A 20032-nucleotide genomic window follows, 5' to 3' on the forward strand; every position below is an offset into this window, starting at 1 on the left:
GTGGTTTAACGAGGTCTACGAGGCACGAGCAGGCACGAGCTGCTGCCAGAGAGACGGATGGACCGGAGTTCACTTCACATCGGTTCTGTCAGTCTCAGTTCAGTGAACTGTTTTAGTTACAGCATATACTTCAGGTTATTAGTCTATTTCTAGTCAGAGGGGCTGTCACTCATGTCAGAAAGTTAGTAACTTTAGTAAATTATGGATCAGCGTTGACTGGAGACGCGAACCGTTTAGAACGATTTAGTCCGATTTGGTGAACTGATTCGGTTCACTAAAAAGAACCGGTTCAAAAGAAAGATCGTTCGCGAACCGGACAACACTAATGTACCAGAGACTGAGCTCAGCGATTGCTAACAAAGTTATTTATAGTAACTACTGAGTTATGAGAGCGCTGTCAGTCAGCGCGAGTTTATTGTGTTTGTATTTGAGAGTTCTGAATAAACACGAGTCCCAGTCACGCCGAGTCCGTCTTCATCATTATTACCAACTTTGTAACACATGCAAAGTACAATTACAGCTGTCGAGATTAACGAGTTATGAGTAAGTGTTGATAATACCATTATTTTTAGATATGTTCCTATCATATGGAAAGCGTAAGTGACGCGCATTGAGTACACAGCGCAAACAAAGACACAACAGCAGTAATCGAACGTAATCCAGTTTATTGTGGGAATAGCTGGCTAGCCTAGCCCAGATACCCTCACGCTTACCCCCCTTCAGCTTAATCTCGCGCCGCGTTTGGTGCCTCCGCTGTGGGCCAGATGCACTACTGGGGGTCGGGGATGTTGGAGGCCGACCGGTCAGTGCAGTCCGAGCCTCGGCGTGTGTAAGGTTTATCTCTAAAGATGTTACTCTGCTGATGTTGAGCAGAAACGACTGTATGCACATTGTAGAACAGATAGACGCGACGAGGACGTACAAAAACACTGACTCACAAGATAGAAAACACCGCTCTGTCGGGAGAGAGAGAAGCCGCAGCGTGTGTACGAATAATAAATAATTAGCTACACATAAGAAATCACTGATCACAGATCAGAAGGAACTGAAAAAAGACTTCTGTTTTCATTTGTACATCCAAACACTGAGAAACTGCCAGCGTTCACTCGTTCACAAGCAATGATCTCTCGACCGCTTGCATGGGCGTGCCAGATTCTCTGGGCGGAGGAAAGGGAGGTAACTGTTCCTGCTTGGACGTCAAACCAGGAGACTTCAGGATTGGCTCGTCTGGCCTGTCATTTTCTCAAAGGCAGAGAAACTCGGGTTTACACCGATCAACATTTCTATCCACTTGGGGACAATATTCAGGCTAGGGGAACTCATATTAATGTTGAAAAACCTCATAAAATGAAAATTTCATGCCATGGGACCTTTAAATGTCAGAGAAAAGAACAGAATCAGAGTTTTTTTTTTTGTTATAGAAAATTGTACTTTGCATATTATACTATAAAAACACATAATTATAGTTGATTTTAGTTTATCATAGTTGATCATGACGCGGTTATCACAGAATCCTGTTAAAAAGTCCCAATGCTACACAATGAAATCAATTCACCAAGTTTTATGTAGAAAACCAGCAAATAACAAATAAAAAGGTTTTATAAAAAGATAAAACTCACATATTTCAGCCTCTAAATCATTTTTAGTCAAAAAAGATAAATTACTGACATTTACAATGCACATTATCCTTTATTATTAATAGTATGCGGTCCGATTGTAACCATGCAGCTTTACAGGGGGAGCTTTACAGGGGGTATGGCTTATCTAAATGAGATTTAAATGAGCCCTATTGTCACTCCCAGCAGGTGAGAACAAAATCTTTAGAGGCAAATGTCTCCCTGTTGCTGTGCGTTCACACCGCCGCCGGCAAGAGCGTCAAACTTCGCTCTGGCCGCCCTGCCATCGACGCTGTAGAAAGATTTGTGGACGCGCTGCCGCTCTGACGTAGATCGAATGCTTGGTCTTTTTTGAAACTGCATTTAAAGGGGCTGCAAAGCAAACAATCATGTTGATCGGCATTTGTGCTGACTGACCACAAGTAGGGTATAACCGTATAATATAACCTCATGAAATCATTTAAATGTGACAGTAAAAAAAAAAGCAGATCGATGGAAAGAACTTAACAATTATAGTTACATGTTTGCTAACGAAATAAACCAATTTAAAGCAATTTGTGTGGTGTATAAATAATGTCGCGTGACTTCTTATCAAACCCGCTGCACCAGCAGTGATCAATTTTGCATGGGAACTAATGTGGTCAGAACCAAAGTTTACAGCACTGCGTTCTCTGGAATCATCTCAAGCGGAGCACTTCTACATTCCGATTGGTTGCCGCTGGTTGCTGCCGAACCGCGGCATGGCTCATTACCATAAAGTTGACCTGATTTCAACTCTCCTCGACGCCCAAATCGTCCAAGACGCGCCGCGCCACTGTCGCCGGAACTCGCCGCCGGGCTCCCATTGAGAATGAATGACTTCCGGCCACTTTGACGCTCTGGCCGGCGGCGGTGTGAACACACAGTTAAGCTTTTTGGAGTGCCTACTTTCAAATGGCCACAACTTCTCCAAATAATATCAGATTTCCATGTGTTACACATTACTGGGAAGCTTGGAGACTACACTTTCAGAATCTGTAAATAACTCAAAATGCTCCAGAACCGACTTGTGTCCCTACCTTCCGTGACTGGTCACCTATATGATCGCTGTAGGGGAATGTTCACATTGTCTCTTTGTCCTTGCAGGTTGATGTCAGACGAAAATGGGAACACTGGAGACTGGGGCTCGGAGAAACAACACTGGTAAATAGTATCAAGAGATTCAGGCAGTCCTAAGCCCTATTCGGACGGAATTAGTTTTACATGGGGAGGTGGGGGTAAAGTAATTATTACCAGAGGTTCTCTGTGATTTTAGTCCCGTCCGAATGTGCATCTCGGTAATCATTAGGGACAATGGCAATAAAGATTACGGAGACTTTTACCTTCTGTAAAAAGGTCCGGAAAAATGACCCCGGGTAATACTAATCCCGTTCGAATAGACCAGCTGTAAAAATGTATGGTAAAATTCCGTCATTTCCTGTTTAAAAGTAGTTTTTGGCACGTTTTGCAAACATGGAGGTGCTTGAAGAAGCACTCGGTTGCGTAGTAAGTGGTGGGACAACTTCTTTGGATCAGTGCCAATCCATCTATTGTGCCTAATGCACTCTCTATACCTTTTTTCAGGTAGTCTATTCTATCCTTCAGTTTTCCCCACTCTCCAAAATCTTCCTCAACTTTGGGACATTTACTTACAACTTCTTGATAAATCTGTTCTCAAATAGTGTGATTATGCACCATGGTCTCAAACTGCCTCTGAACTCGACGTTCTCCCCAAACCAAGATTAAACACAGCGTTTCCTCCCTGCTCCCGTTTCGCGTTTTTCTTGTTGGCGCCATGTTGTTTGTTTGCTCATGTGATAACAGGAAGCAACGTCATACGCACATGACGACAAAAAGGTTACTGTGGTGCGTTAAGCGAATTACCCCTCCCACTTCTGCTAGTTTTACTGAGATGTCTAATCCCATGCGAATTGGCCATTAATATTACAGACGTCCTAAGGTAAAATTACTTTACCCCCACCTCCCCATGTAAAAAATAATCCCGTCTAAAGTCGTAGACCAGACATGACTGGTGTGTGTGGTGCAGGCTTATATGCAGGAGTGGTGATGAGATGATTGATAGATGACCAGGTGGTGGTGATCAATATTCCAGAGAGGGTGAACGGCGTGATGAAGTGAGGGTGGGCCATGACAGAAGGTTTGGAGGTTAACGGCCAAGCTCTTGTATCTTTAGTTCCATCTGCACATTGGTCTATGGATGGTAACCAGACGACAAGCTCATGGTCACATACCTTTGAGACAAACTGAGCTCTTCTGTCTGAGACAATGTCTTCAGGAATACTGAAATATCTAAACACATGGTTGAATAACAATTCTGCAGACTCCAAAGCAATAGGCTGATCTTGTAGTGGAATTATTCGGCAGGACTTGGATAAAACCGATTCACAATCACAAAATAGTGAGGTATAACCATCTAATAGAGGGAGTTCTGTGATGAAATCAACCCCTAGATGTGACTATGGTGTTGTGGTATTACAAATTTATAAATTGTTATATCTAGGTTCCAATGTAATAGTATTGTATTTAGCATTTAAGGTAAAGATGATGATGTTAGTCTGTTATGCAAAGTTTCCAGGCCAGTTCCTGTTCTCTTCATTGTAAGTCAAATGAGCCCGATTACTGACATTCTCACTTTTTGTCTGTCTACCATTTTTAAATCGTCAGAGTGATTGGATTAGCATCTATACATTTGAATGGCACTGTTATTCTGATTGGATTAGAACTGGTGACTGGTTATTGCTTTATCTCCTCCTCTACTGTGTGTAAGGTCAACACCTTTAACGACTGCCCACTGAATGCCTTTGTTAAAATTTCTTTGTTAAAATTTTTCTCTTCTGCTGTGTAATCCCTCCCTCTGAAATGTAGATAAATTACAATGTTTTAGACTGTTTGACTAGACTTGATGACTACAGCGACCAAACAGCAAGTTCTCAATAAAGAATCCTGCTGAAGAAATATCCAAGTCTCCCGGTCTCTACTTCGAGGAGGAAAACAGTTCCCAACAGTCTTTTGGAAATGGGTAGTGGAAGAAGTTTGCCAGTAGGGAGATGACAGGGACTTGGACAGCCTGGCGGAGGATTTTCTGAGGCACTGGCTTGGGTATTCTCAGAGGTCCATTCAATCGGACTGACATTCAATTTGTGATCCGAAATGGGTTTAGGAGACTCTGGGGAATCATCAGGAGCATGGAGTCGGGAGACTGCATCAGCACAGGCATTTCCAGGGCGATAGGAAATGAAGAAGTCAAAGCGAACTGGAGGTTCTTGTGGTCTGTAAGAACCGTGAAAGGGTGACAGGCTCCTTCAAGCCAGTGCCTCCATTCTTCCAAGGCTAACTTGATGGCAAGTAGCTCTCTGTTACCGATATCATAGTTTCTATGCCGGCTTTAACTTGCGAGAGAAGAAGGCGCATGGATGTAGTCTGAAGTCATGGAGTCTTCCCCTGCTGTAGAGACAGCACCTCTCCTATGCCGGTGATGGAGGCGTCCACTTCTACTAAAAAAGGTTTGGATGGATCAGGGTGAACAAGGAGTGGTGCACTGCAAAAGGCTTGCTTCAGTCGCTTGAAGGCTTCGTCTGCTTCGATGGTTCAGGACAGAGACTTGGGCTCGCCTTGGAGTAATCTGGTAAGGGGGCAGACAATTAAACTGTAACCAAGGAACTGGATCTCTTATTGATGGAACTGACACTTCTCTGTATTTAGACAGGTCCAATCACGTTAGACTGTCTGAGCAGCTGTTTGTCTGTTTCAGAGGCAGCACTAAGGGGCTGCCATTTTCGAAACAGAGGCTGTACCATTGGATTGTGGAAGTGATTGCGTTGACATATGCTTCTAAGAATGAGACCTGTCCTTTTGGAGTCAGAGCTCACTCCACGGGGAGTGTGGCTTCTTCATGGGCTTGGGATAGAGTAATGTCGATTCAGGATATTTGTCTGGTGGCAGGTGTGTCTTCGTAAAAACACTTTCACTAGATTACATTTTTTGCACTGCTTGTTTTGTCTGCGCAGTGAGATGGCAGTCATTCCGGATTAGTTATTTGTCCACGTATGGCCACGCCCCCTCATGAGCGAGGTGGTTTCAACCAGGTCTGGTGTGCTTTCATATCCTGAATACACTGATTCAGCTCTGCTCCTAGCTCATGCGCTCGCGTGTCATTGGCTGGTTAATTTTACCAGTGCAATGCAGTCAGGCTTCAGTATTTGTGGAAGGAGGGGGCACACTCCTCATCGCATAGCATCCCAATGTCTCATTCCCTTCTCTCAGTTACTTATAAAGTTACTATAAAGTTACTCATATCTGCAGTAGTTTTCTTAGTTTAAAATACTCACTGCAGTTTAGTTAATAAAGCCCAAATTATTCTTTATATATAGCATGACAAATTTCTTTATTACATGGTTGCCTAAAATAAAATACAGTGATTTGGTTGAGTCTTGGAGGGAATTTCAAAATAATCAAAACAAATTAAAATGGAAGGCAATGTGTCCCTTCAACCCTGTTACAGTCTTCAATCCTGTCACACTATTCTCAACCTTGTCACATTAATGTTTTTGAAATAAATTTGAATATATTATTAAATTAATAAATCAAATAGGGAAGACAATTAAAAACGAAAGCATTTCTCGCTGATTACCAGCTGACATATTAGGATTAACACAATAAAATTGTGGTTTTAGTTAAACATCTAAATTGAACTTATTCTTACAAAAATAAAGAAACTGCAGACACACAGGTTGTTTCAGTCCCATAAAAACGTGAAAATTATCATATTACATTAGTTGTCATTAAATTAAATTGAGCACATGGGCATAGTAGATGTTTGTTTGTGTAACATCCATTGTAAACCAGTTCCATTTTGTCCATCACGGGGTTGAGAATAAAATGTGGCCAAATATTAAATGAATGAATGAATGAATTAATTAATTAAACGAATTAAATTAATTAAATAATTAATCTTTAATGCCTGAGATGGGAAAATATGATTTGATGGAGGTTTACATATAATCTTATCTATATGTCCTCTCCATGTCACCTGAATATGTCATTGAACATTTTACATTACAATAGAATAAGACTAAGCAATATGAGGAAGAATTGAAAGATACAGTATTTAAAGATCATGTATCGATTACTTCGGTCTGGCAGATACCTCGGCGCATTACCGCCAACAACAGGACTTTTAAAACTGTTGAAAATGTATATAAAAAATAACAATATAAATAATCAAATAGCAACAACAAAAATAATCGTCAAATCATGGCACACAGTCACGAATTCTTTAAAAATTCCTGAACATATTTTGATGTTTCAGATCAGTTTGACAGTCTGAAGTGCCGATGCAGGAAAACTCGATGCCCATGCGGAAGTTGGTCTGTCTATGATCTTATGGATAAATGAAGTGGAGAAAATATCGAAATTAAAATGTAAGTAGGCTTATACGTCCATTGAGCAGAGAAAATCGCGCTGCACTCTTAACTGTTTTACCTGTTGAACTGAGCTTGTGATTTTCGTATTGCAGTTTGAACATCGAATGTGGATGTTTGTTGTGGTTTGGACTGGGCTGCATTTTAAAAGTCAAGCTGCAAATGTGAATGTATCACAGGAACATGGAGACATTATAGTCCACACCTTTCATTATGTTCATGGTGGAGGTGTGGCTTATTTGTTGTTAAACATCTGGACTGGCAACTGAAAGGTTGCAGGTTCGACAGGTTGTTCTTGTGATGTGTTTACAGCAGCATGACAACCAAAACACAGCCCAGCCTAGTCGAATTTTAATTTTGGACACCACAAAATGTCCACCTCATTTTTAAAGATAATTGTATAGCAATACAGTTGCAGAATATGCCCCATTAATGCATTGTGTTTCCTTATTAAGCACGAGTGAATGCTTTGACCTTTTGTAATAGTCCTTCAATTTGTCCACATTATGAAAAGATGGCTCTCATAATCATACAGTCACTATTAGAAAGAACTATCATAAAACATAGACATGAATAAATAAATAAAGCATTTCTAATCCAAGAGGAAAAAATATTAGGACAATGCTTATCTTGATAACAAAGGAATCAAAATTACACACCAATACACACTCTTTTATAACGTACCGCGCAGGAATCAAACCCAAAATGTTCAGGTCAGGTGCTTGTCACTTATCACCACTCGAAAGATTAACCTCACTACCAAGTTTCAGAAGTTCAGGTGAAAATAAACTCAAAATGAACAGAAGTTTAGATGAGAATGATCACAGAATAAACAAAAACACATTGTTAATCCAATAGAAAGAAAGATTAGTACAATGCTTACCCAGATAACAAAAGAATTGAAGTGACACAACAATACACACACTTTTATGAAGTTTCACCATGCAGGAAACAAACCCACAATCTTTAGTTCAGGTGCTTGTCACTTATCACCACACGCCACTCAGAAGACACACTTTCATATTGCCGCCAAAGTTTTAGTAGTTCAGGTGAGAATACACTCAAGATTTTGTATAAAAATGCACCACATGTTATATTTAACTAGTTCTGATTATGTAATTCTCAGAGAGACGCAACATCTTTTTTTAGCACTATTTCTGGCCACAGTACCTCTTGCGGTCTTGGGCATGTTTCACACGGGACTCGAACCCACAACCTGAAAGGTTTGGGGCTTGCTGCTTATAACAGTTATATACGTCGCACATGCACCAAGCTGCCGAGGAGAGCTTTCAGTTTGAGAATGAGCACACAAAAGCATTAGCATATTAACCAATTAGCATGCTGAGGTAACTTGGCCATAAATGAAAGTTTTGTTTAACCTGCCACATTAAAAAGAATGGATTCTGATTAGCATGTTATTTGTTTATTAACCAATTAGCATGCTAAGCTAACTAGCATAAGAAAAAAAAAAACAGGCATGGTCAACTTCTGAGAGGTATTTCTCGGGAATGGTAGCAAATATCAAAAATCCGTTCTGCAGCTCGTCCAAAGATCATCTGATCAGATTTTGGACAAAATGTGTAGGAGTAGCAAAATAAGGGCTTGGCCTAAAAAAATAACACTATTTTAATGGTCCCTCTTATTTTGTTCAAATTATTAAAGGATAGTTCACCCAAAACTGAAAATGCTGTCATTAATTACTCACCCTCATGTCGTTTCAAACCCTTAAGACTTTCATTCATCTTTAGAACACAAATGAAGATATTTTTTATGAAATCTGAGAGCTTTCTGTCCCTCCATTGACAGTCTATGTAACTACGACTTTGACGCTTCAAAAAGTTCATAAAGAGATTGTAAAACTAATCCATATGAATCAAGCAGTTTACTAGGGTGAGTCATTTTTCATTTTGGGGTTAACTATCCCTTTAATATCTAGCATATTTTACAAGGGGTGTATACATTTATGCGCAGAACTGTAAATATTGACATCAGTCTGTTGAATTGGTTGATTATATGGTTATTATAGGTGTTTAAATTTTCTTTCGACATGGCTCATAAACAAAAAAAGTATTTATAAAATATGATCAAATATAATATATAAAGTAAATCAACTTCCTAAAATTAAAAAAAAAATGCAATTGAATAGGCATTCTCAGTTCAATTGTGACTCTAAATGACTGTAATAAGTGTACTGTGAGGGGCTTTGGATGAGAAAGTCAGCTACAGCATTATTAAACGTGTCTGTTTGTGTGTCTCTGTGTGCTTTAGGTAAAAGCATTGTTGTGGTACCCTGCTGGAATCATCATGTCCTTCGCTGGTCCATCTCTGCCATGCCCTCGGCATTCTGTGGCAGGAGATGAAACCGCGGCAGCAAGTGATCGTGGGATTTACTCCTCAGACAGACACGCTGGTCTCCTGCTAGCTCAGATGAACAAGATGCGTCTGCATTCTGACTTCTGCGATGTGCGACTGCTGGTAGGCGGACGGGTGTTTGGGGTCCATAAGCTGGTGCTGGCTGCCAGCGGCCCGTATTTTGCTGCTTTGTTTTCTGGAGGCATGAGCGAAGCCCATGAGGAGGAGGTTCGCATTGCTGGAGTGGAGGCTGATGTCTTTGAAATTCTCCTTGAATTTATTTACACTGGTATGCTGGAGTCATATATGTTGTATGTTTGTCCATCACTTAGGGCTGGGTATTGACACAAATTTCACAATTCGATTCGATTTCGATTCACAAGCTTTCGATTCGATTCAATTCAATTCAATATCGATTATTTTAGATATATATCAGGTATAATACATGGCCAATTTTCTCAAGGAAAACAAATCTGAACTAATGTTGTAAACTATGGGAGTCAGTTGGTACTACATTAGCCTACTAATATTGAAGGTACACATTAACTGATTTGTATACAAACACTTAAATTACACTAAATGATTTTTGTTTTTTATAATAATAAAGTTATAATATTAACTTTACAATTACATAATCATATTTCTACTCCAATTAGTTTTTTTAAATATAAACATTTGGCTGTCATAAAAACTTGCCAGATTTATTCATAGGCTACATGCATTAAATATTGAAGAATATTAAAAATGACAATCAATATCCTATGTAATGTGGTGCATATAATCAGCAAAATGCTCCTCTCTAGAGTTAATTTTTCTAGCTGACTAAAGCTGACTAACGAGTTTGGACACTGGATATGGATTTTCTGAGGTAAATGACGTTTATTACTAGCCATTTTACTTACTTCTTTCTGCGGTTAAAACACTTGAGCTATTCTATGTGACATGATACGGATTTCAGTAAGTTGTCCTGTATCTTTTAACACACTTTCAGGTGCGTATTCATGTTTATTTCGCGCTGTTACTGGTATTAAGGCGGAAGAGAAGATCCGTTCATGTGTGCTCAGTGCTGCCGGTCCTCTTGAGCTGAGCTGCGGCAGAGCGACCTCGCGCCACAGCGCCAAAGCGGTATTTATGCTTTTGAATTTCGTAAAAAATAGACGTAATCTGAAATCTGAGACTTTGTTTCATATCAATAGTAATAAAGCACAAAGATTATTGCGATTTATTGGATGGGAGGTGCGCTACAATGTTTATTTCATTCATAACTGAAAACAGGATGACTAATTGATTCTTGGGATTTAAGAATCGATATTGTTTTGTAAAAGTGAGAATCGATTAAAATGGAGAAATCCATATTTTTTACCCAGCCGTACCATCACTACAGACGTGAAATGGCATGAAGGCCACACATCTGCATTTAATCAATCCAAGTTAGTGCACACACACATTAGGACCAGTGAGTAGTGAACACCCACACACACGCACTGCAAACCGTGGGCGCCCAGGGATTAATTGGAGGTTAGGTGCCACCTCAGTCGGTATTGAGAATCGAACCTGTGACCTTCGTCTGACTCTCTAACCATTAGGCCACAACTGCCCCAACTAACATCTCTAAGAGTGGTGTTTGCTAATGGTCAGTGTCACTATTAATATTACTAATTTGAACAAACCTCTATCCAACTCATCCTGTTACGTGAACTCAAATCATCCAACTTTTTGAGGCGAAGTTTTCTATTATTTGACTCATGCTGGGTATATACTGCACTATTTTCAAAGTTGGATCGCTGTTCTTCTCACTACACGACTGTCTGGGGTACCATTTAGTTGCTGGTCTACAAACTACGTTTTCACAAACAAACACACGTGAGAAGTGACACAGGAAATAATGTAAAATCGCACAAATTCTCGTGCAAGACTGGATTTTGGCAGGTAGCCCGCAAGAAGCCTGCAATCCAAGTTGCCTGTGCACTGATTTGCAGCAAAAAAGAAAAAAAGAAGGAAAAATTAGAATATGAAGGAGGGAATGGTTGCTTGCAGAAGCCATGCTTGCTGATGTTCTGTTGCAGGTCCTCCCCCGGAACTCTCCCTTGCCCTGTATCTTGCACACTTATTGGCTGCTGATCAAATTCAAATGTAGTACCTACTCAGACAGTACACGATTCACAGACAGGTCCAGATATTTAGCATGCTAAATATCTCACGGGCATCAGCGACATCGATAATACAGACAACGTGATTGTCACTCACATGAACAGATTTGCCTCAGATTTCGGGCATTTGTCGCCGATTTCCACAAAAATGTTGGTGAGGGAAAAGTGAGCTAGATCTCACAAAAACACTTCCAAACAGTTCTCATTTGTAAAAACGGTATGAAACTTTTTTTTTTTGGCGGCCCTCAAAAATGACCACCTAACACGTGTAATGATTTGTTCAAATTGTTGGCCCTTGAGGCAGAGGCACAGCATTTTGATATCTACTTCTGCTGGGTACCTGACCATTGTGGAATGATCAAACTAAAGAGGTACTATACACATGCCTTAAAAATGCTCTCCGAAACTCATCATAATCTCATATATCAGGGTTCCTCAAATCCTCAAACCCTGATCAAACTCACCTATCTGAAATGTTCTACTATTTCTGAAGACCTTGATTAGCTTGCTCAGGTGTCTTTGATTAGGGTTGGAGCTCAACCAAAGTCCCTTTCAAGGTTAGTCTGTTCTGCTGCATCAAGGCAACTATTTCGGCATCCAAGACCAAGTATCTATTTGATGGGGGAATCCTGAAATTTCAAAAACTGCTTGCCGAACTCACAATTAAGTAACATATTTCAAATCAGCAACAAAATCTGACATGAACTGTCCCATAATTGTCTTATGCTCAAATAGCATTAATAAAGCTTATTTTTCAGGCTAAGAAGACCATGAAGTCAATGCACATGTGCAGTCCTAAGTGCGAGACTCACAGCTGCAGTGATGCACTGACACTGACTTTACCAATCAGCGATTGGCTCTTTTACTTAGAAGGCGGGTGTATTCCACCATATTGCACATTGCAGTCTCCTCCGTTCATAAGTAATAGGAGTGAACCGTCTTTGGCTCAACTCGGCAGGACAGTGGCCCTCCGAGTGCCAGAAATGAGGAATCCTGTCGTACAGCAACAAATGGCACAATGAATAGGATCAATGCATTCCAAACAAACTACATGAATTTTTTTTTTTTTTACATCAATCACTGGAACGAGATAATTTACACCCAGTGGACATTCCAAGGCTTACACATAAGTCTTACACATAAGTTTTTAATATCAGGCAAATATTTTTTTTTTATTGAACATTTAATCAGTTTTAGAGTTTTTATTAAAAATACATTTTAAAACCATTGTGTCCAGGTGGACTGGACCTGTAAAAAGTACACTGTAAGTTTCTTTGGATAAAAACTTTTCTGTTAAATAGTGTGCAATAGTGTAATGTAAATTTGTTTAACTTGTTGTCTAGCTATTTTCACCCAGTTTTCCAAGTATATGAATGCTAAACATATTACATGAGACACTTCTTTTGCTCCTGATAGGCTCTATTGACGTGACGGTGGACACTGTGCAAGAGCTGATGGTGGCTGCAGATATGCTGCAGTTGAGTGAGGTGGTGGATATATGTGGAGAATTCCTCCGGGCTCATATGGACCCATCCAACTGTGTGGGGATCTATCGCTTTTTGGAGCAGATCGCCTGTATAGAGCTGTTAAAGTTCACTGAAGACTACATCCACGTCCACTTTCTAGAGGTGGGTTTATTGACTCAAGTTTCCTGTTTCAAATATTCTCAGCATTGTGTTCTTTCTTCTTTGTTTCTTTTTACCCTGATTCACAGGTTTAAAACAGACATTTCTGTGAAAAGAGAGGGGTTTCTGTAATGATAGAGTTGATTCTGGATGACTATTTTAAGCAAGGCATAGTGGCTCAGTGGGTAGCACTGTTGCCTCACAGCATGGAGGTCCCTGGTTTGAGTCCTGGCTGAGTGTGGAGGCCTGTGTGGAGTTTGCATGTTCTCCCTGTGTCTGTGTGGGTTTCCTCTGGGTGCTCTGGTTTCGCCCACAATCCAAAAACATACAGTATAGGTGAATTGAAGACGCTAAATTGTCATAGTGAATGTGTGTGAGTCCCAAGCTGTGTAATGGGGTGGGTTGGCGAAAGACCTGGCATCCTAAACTGGAAAAATCATTGCCAAGAAAATGCATGGACAGTATGTCAAAATCACCAAGAGTCGGATACAGTTAATGAATGATTGTAAGAAGGATTCCTGAAAATGAAAGTTCTGCTGTTAATTAATCTAGTTAAAGAGGATTTTTTTTGGTCATGAAATTCAAAGACAAAGCTTGTCATTTTGTTATTTATGTGTTTAGATGAATGTATTTACATATAATGAAGAATCAAATTATCACAGGTTTTGGCATACACTCAACACTCATCTGCCACTTTATTAGATACACATGTCCAACTCATTAACGCAAATATCTAATCAGCCAATCACATGGTAGCAACTCATTTGTGTATCACTCAAAGTGCATTTAGGCATGTAGACATGGTCAAGATGATCTGCTGAAGTTCAAACTGAGCATCAGAATTGGGGAATAATGGTGATTTAACTTACTTTGAACATGGCATTGTTGTTGGTGCCAGACGGGCTGGTCTGAGTATTTCAGAAACTGCTGATCTACTGAGATTTTCACGCACAACCATTTCTAGGGTTTTCAGAGAATGGTCCAAAAAATGGTCCAAGAAAATATCCAGTGAGCAGCAGTTCTGTGGGCGAAAAAACCTTGTTGATGCCAGAGGTCAGAGGAGAATGGCCAGATTACCCATTTATCTCAACCGAGGTCTGCAGAAGAGGATCTTTGAACGAAAAGTACGTCAAACCTTGAAGCAAATGAGCTACAGCAGCAGAAGATCACACCGGTGCCACTCCTGTCAGCTAAGAATAGGAAACTGAGGCTACTGTTCACACGGGCTCACCAAAATTCGACAATAGAAGATTGGAATAACATTGCCTGGTCTGATGAGTCTCGATTTCTGCTGCGGCATTCAGATTGTAGGGTCAGAATGTTGGTGTTAATAACATGAAAGCATGGATCCATCCTGCATTGTATCAGCGGTTCAGGCTGCTGCTGGTGTAATGGTGTGAGTATTGTTGCTGACCATGTCCATCCCTTTATGGCCTCAACAGTCAATCAATAGAGCAACTTTGGGATGTGGTGGAAGGGGAGATTCACACTAGAGCCCTGCGCGGGACTGTTTTCTTCATCCCGCTCCCGCCCGCACCCGCCGAATTTCTGACCATTACCGCCCGCTCCCGCAACGTATGTGTTACACTCCCGCCCGCTCCCGCAATATGTATGTCCACTCCCGCCCGCACCCGCAAAACTCTGAGAATTTATTCCCGCACAATAATAGAGATGCATTGATTTTGTGTCTTCTCCCGTCCCGCAGGAAAAAAAAAAAACACGTATTTGTATTGATATTATTAAAGAGATTCGGGTTGTTTGTTTCGTTTCCCTGGCCTGCATGTAAAAAAAAAAAAAAAGACAAATACATTCAAATATAATTTCGTTTTAATCAAAAACTTTGCACATAAAAATAGACTGCTTTGCAAAACAGAAAAACAGATTGAGAAACAAAAAACAGATCCCAATTCGTCGGTCAGTTCCGACGTACGTCGAACGTGACCGACTGAAACGAAACCTGAGAAAACATGCTTCAACAGAACGTGAACACAAAATAGCAAACGGACATTTAGAAACAATCCATTTCCACTCACTAAACTTCTATGTATTGTTTGTCAAAAACACCAAACAGTCAACTTGACCTGCAGGGAGTGCTGAGCGTTTTTGGTGAGGTATGATCAAGTATCTGTGTATTTGCCAGCTGCGCAATATGTGGATACATATAACGTTATACCGCATGATTTTGCCTACCAAAACAATTGAGAAACTTCTCCAAATGTCAGATCTTCCTTGTTTAGCTTTTGTGCTGTAAATACCTCGTTTAAGGTTCTTTTCTACATCATCTATTGACATCTTCTCCATCATGTCGTTAGGCAACCTCCCTATCCCGCCGATTCCCGCTGTGTTTTTTTTAGCCGCCCATTCCCGCCCGCAGCAAAATTCAAACCGCCCGCTCCCGCGAGATTTACGTTGGGTCCCGCGGGACCCGGCGGGACTCAATCCCAATGCAGCCCTCTAATTCACACCATGGATGTGCAACTGATGTTGCAGCAACTGCGTGATACTATCATGTCAGTATGGACAAAAATCTCTGACTCTAAAGAATGTTTCCAGCACAGTGTTGAATCCATGTCACAAAGAATTAAGCCAGTTCTGAAGGCAAAATGGGGTCCAAACCGGTACTAGCAAGGTGTACCTAATAAAGTGGCTGGTGAGTGTATGTGGTTCAGGGTAGTGTAGTGATAAAAGATCTGGGCTGACAATCCCTTCATCAAGACACAACCCCCCCAAAGGCCAAAAACTGACACTATGAAAAATGCCAAATATTTGTGTCAACTAGCTTGTCAGAGACTAAAAAGGTATAAAATGTGATTTTATAATTAAGAAGTTTTATAATTTCCATCTATTTCTATTGTGTTATTTCTATTGTGTTTGGGTCAGTTCAGAGATTTTTTGACTGTGAAACTCAAATAGATGAAGAAAAACAGTAAATTCTCCTTGAATGATTCACAAAATGAGACTTACATTTTGAGTAAACTTAGGCCTGGTTTCATAGACAGGGTTTAGAGATTAAGCCAGGATTAGGCCTTCAATTAGGACATTTAAGTAGCTATTATAAACGTACCTTAAAAAAAACATTACTGGTGTGCATCTTGTGACAAAACAATGGCACTGATTTATTTTAAGATATGCCAGTGCAAGTTTCTTTCAGTTAAAACCGCTCAAACATCCTAGTTTAGGCCTTGTCTATGAAATCAGGGGTTAGAGTATATTGACAAATGTATATTTTAATGTTTGACATGCTACAATAAAGATTTTCAAACAGTTGGAAAATTGAATGCAGGTGAGTTTTCTATAGCTCCAAATACTCACCCTGCATGACTGTCAGTATTTTGTTGTTTTGAGAACCAATCGAAGCCAAATCGGAACCAAATCATATGTCATGTGTCTGGTGTCAGGTGCGCTCCTCAGAAGAGTTCTTAAGCTTGTCTAAAGATCAGCTGGTGAAGTTGCTCCGCAGCGAGGAGCTCAGGATCGAAGATGAGTATCAAGTGTTCACTGCTGCTATGGACTGGCTGCACCACAACGTGCCCCACAGGAAGAAGCATGTGGTGGAAGTTCTGGAACCTGTACGCTTCCCTCTGCTGTCTCCACAGAGACTCTACAAGTACATTGAGGGTGAGCTAGAGATCATGTGTTTCAGAGGAGTGCGACTCACTGATGAATGACATTTTTTTTCATGTTCATATTCTCTGGTTTCTGAATAGGTTATAACTTAAAGAAAGCTTATTCTACATCCGTAATACCCAATACCTAAACTTAACCACTACCTTACTAACTATTAATAAGCAGAAATTAGGAGTTTATTGAGGCAAAAGTCAAAGTTAATAGTTAGTTAATAGTGAGAATTGGACCTTAAAGTGTGGGCAAATTGTTTGAAAACAATAAGGAAAGAAAAGGTTTGATTTCAAGGTTAGGCCTATATAAACTGAAATAAAATAATGCAGTGCAATAAATAAAGTTAATTATTGCTATAGAATTTAATGAATGTGCAGGTGTGCATATCTTGTTTATTTAACAACAAATGTGGCTCATCCAGTCATACTTTAGAGCTGGAAATATTAGTTTTATTACGTTTGTTTTTGTGTACACATTGGTGATGAGACTTTCCCTGACAGGCATTTCTGACTTCAGTTTGCGAGTTGCATTGCAAACCCTTCTGAGAGAGTACACTGAAGTCAACAAGTCCCCTAAAGAGAGTAAACCTTTCAACCTTCTGCAAACGGCCAAGACCCGGCCCAGAAGAAAAGCCCGCAAGTTCCTCTATGCTATTGGTACGTAAACTCTTCTGCCGGTGTGCAGCTGTAATATTCGTCTTAAGGCTGGAATACACTAAATGAGCTTTCAAATCGAAACAGAATTGAACCTGTTGTCTGTTGAGCATGAACGGTTGGTTGTAATTAATTTTAAAGAAGACATTTCAAAAAGTTTACTGTAAAGCAAATGTACTAAATTCAATTTATTATACAAACTTTGGACTCTAATTGCTAGAAAATCAAAGTCATGTCTTACCAAGTTCCAAAGTTGATATTACAAAAATTATTATTAAAATTAAGGTTTTAAAGTACTGTCTTCATGACAACGCAATGTCCAATTTTAACCTGGTATTCACAGGAGAAATTTTGAGTGTTTAAGGGTACAAATGATACCAAATTTATGATGCTTACTAAAATAAGTGATGGGGGGAAAAAAGGCAATTTAAAAAAGTGTGCCAAATGTCCCACTACCAGGACACTGACAGTTAACAGGCTTAAACACTATGCATTATACATGTGGCGTCTTTTTAAATAATTACATAATAAAGCTGGGCGTCATACTGAGAATCACACCATACCAGACTTTCAAGTTGTACCGAACACAAACTCGAACTCACGCCTCGTTGCTAGGAGATGCATGACACATGAAAAAACACATACGTGTGTCTCATTTGTAAGGCTGTGTTTGTCGGCCGCATACATCATAAAGGATGTCTTAGTTCTGAACAGTAACCATTTATAAATTATTTTAATTTATTTGTCTTTGGAATGTAGTGGTCAGTTTACTGAAATGAAGCAGCCTCAATGACGTATGCGGCAGACAAATGCAACCTCCTGAGGATGAATTGCCTTCGAAATGAGAGACAGCTATGGTGTTCTAAAATCGGCTCAAAATATCATACGTTGGTTGATATCCTGCTAACTGGATGGAATCATAATAAAAATAAAAGCTCCATAAAAATCAGTCTATTCCAAACATACACTTTGCAATTTTCTGTGAAATCCGCAGACTGACTTTGGCTTTCTGCAACAACTTCCAGACTAAATCTGGGCAAAAGTCATGTAACGTATTCTAGCCTTTAGTCATGTTCATCTAATTCAACTTCTTTCTCCTTTTGTCTTTCAGGTGGTTACACTCGCCTTCAGGGTGGCAGATGGAGTGACAGTCGGGCTTTGAGCTGTGTTGAACGCTTTGATTCGTTCAGTCAGTACTGGACCACCGTGTCTTCCCTGCACCAGGCCCGCAGTGGACTCGGGGTGGCTGTACTGGAAGGCATGATATATGTAGTTGGGGGTAAGTGTGTGGGTTTATTTTTTGTGTATTTTCTATTGTGTTGCCAAATATCAATATTAGGGCCTATGCAAAAAGTAATTCTTGGCTGCACCCACTATGAAATACACTATATGGACAAAAGTATTAAGACACCTGACCATTACACCAACAGGGACTGTAATGACATCGCACTCTAAATACATAGACATTAAAGCAGCACTAGGTAGGTTTTGCTCTCGGGGTCCCACTACAGTTGGGAAACAGTATTGTCCTCTACTACTTTCGTAAACTCTGTCATCCTACATCAGGGGATGCGCACGTGCATTTGTTGACATGACAACCATGATAGCCCTGAACACTGCAGGAGGAGTTCACATGCAGGTGTTCTGCTTGCGTCGCGTGTGAAATGTCTTAATCCCAGGTACAGTGGCATATGTTTCAGCATGTCATTTGAATATAATTTCATGGGTTTTATTTTTTTCAAACGCCAAATGATCGCGATGCTCACGTTTACAAGCCAGCGTCATTATAGTAGCCTAGTCTATTGGTTACCGTTTTACAGAATCTATATGATACTTCAAGTCAATGTTTGAGTGGTAGGTAATAAGCATATATCGTCAATATTATGATATCAAGCTACCATAGATGAATCTGCAAATTTGAAAAATCGATTTGCATTATAGCTTGAGGCAAGACAAATAAACAAATATCACAGACATGTTAGGTATCCTAAAATATGAATTTGTATGTCTTACGTATTTACTTGCAAGAATGTAGCCCCTCCTCCTTCAGCTCACGCCAACGAGCAAACGCTGGCCCAATGTTGATCGTTTCCTCTTTTTGCTTTCCTCCGACAAAACCTTTGCTTTCTTATTTTTCTGTGCTGCTTCGGCCATGACTATAACATCCGGCAAACAAACGATAGTTGGGCTCGCACGTCCGAATTTAAGGAAGTGGGGGTGGTGGTGGAAGTGACGTATATGCCGTAAAGCAGTCGCATTTTATAGTTCTTTTTGTTCTCGGGTTACTACCCGAAACCCGAAGTTTAAAAGTACGATTAAAAACGATACAGACCCCGTCAGGCTATAGCAGACGTGTCATTCAACCTATTGTAAGTTGATGTATCATCATAATAGTCTTGAAAATATATTATGAAGGTTGAAAAGTTACCTAGTGCTGCTTTAAAATGGAGTTGGTCCTCCCTTTGCAGCTATAACACCTCCCACTCTTCTGGGAAGGCTTTCCACAAGTTTTTGGATTTTTCCTGTGGGAATTTTTGCCAAGTCATCTTGTAGAGCATT

General features: G+C 40.1%; 1 protein-coding gene across 1 annotated transcript in view; it reads left to right on the forward strand.

Annotated features, from left to right (window-relative positions):
* Positions 1-6979: 6979 nt before the first annotated feature.
* Positions 6980-20032, forward strand: part of ipp (intracisternal A particle-promoted polypeptide) — a 37313-nt gene continuing 24260 nt past the window's right edge. Inside the window, exons 1-6 of the mRNA XM_079819478.1 lie at positions 6980-7075; positions 9344-9716; positions 12994-13205; positions 16601-16820; positions 17321-17476; positions 18585-18752. Of these exons, the coding sequence (XP_079675604.1) occupies positions 9380-9716; positions 12994-13205; positions 16601-16820; positions 17321-17476; positions 18585-18752 (1093 nt within the window). The 5' untranslated portion in view covers positions 6980-7075; positions 9344-9379. The remainder of the gene's footprint in view (positions 7076-9343; positions 9717-12993; positions 13206-16600; positions 16821-17320; positions 17477-18584; positions 18753-20032) is intronic.

Source organism: Gobio gobio (assembly GCF_949357685.1).
Source record: "Gobio gobio genome assembly, chromosome: 6".
Taxonomy (NCBI): domain Eukaryota; kingdom Metazoa; phylum Chordata; class Actinopteri; order Cypriniformes; family Gobionidae; genus Gobio; species Gobio gobio.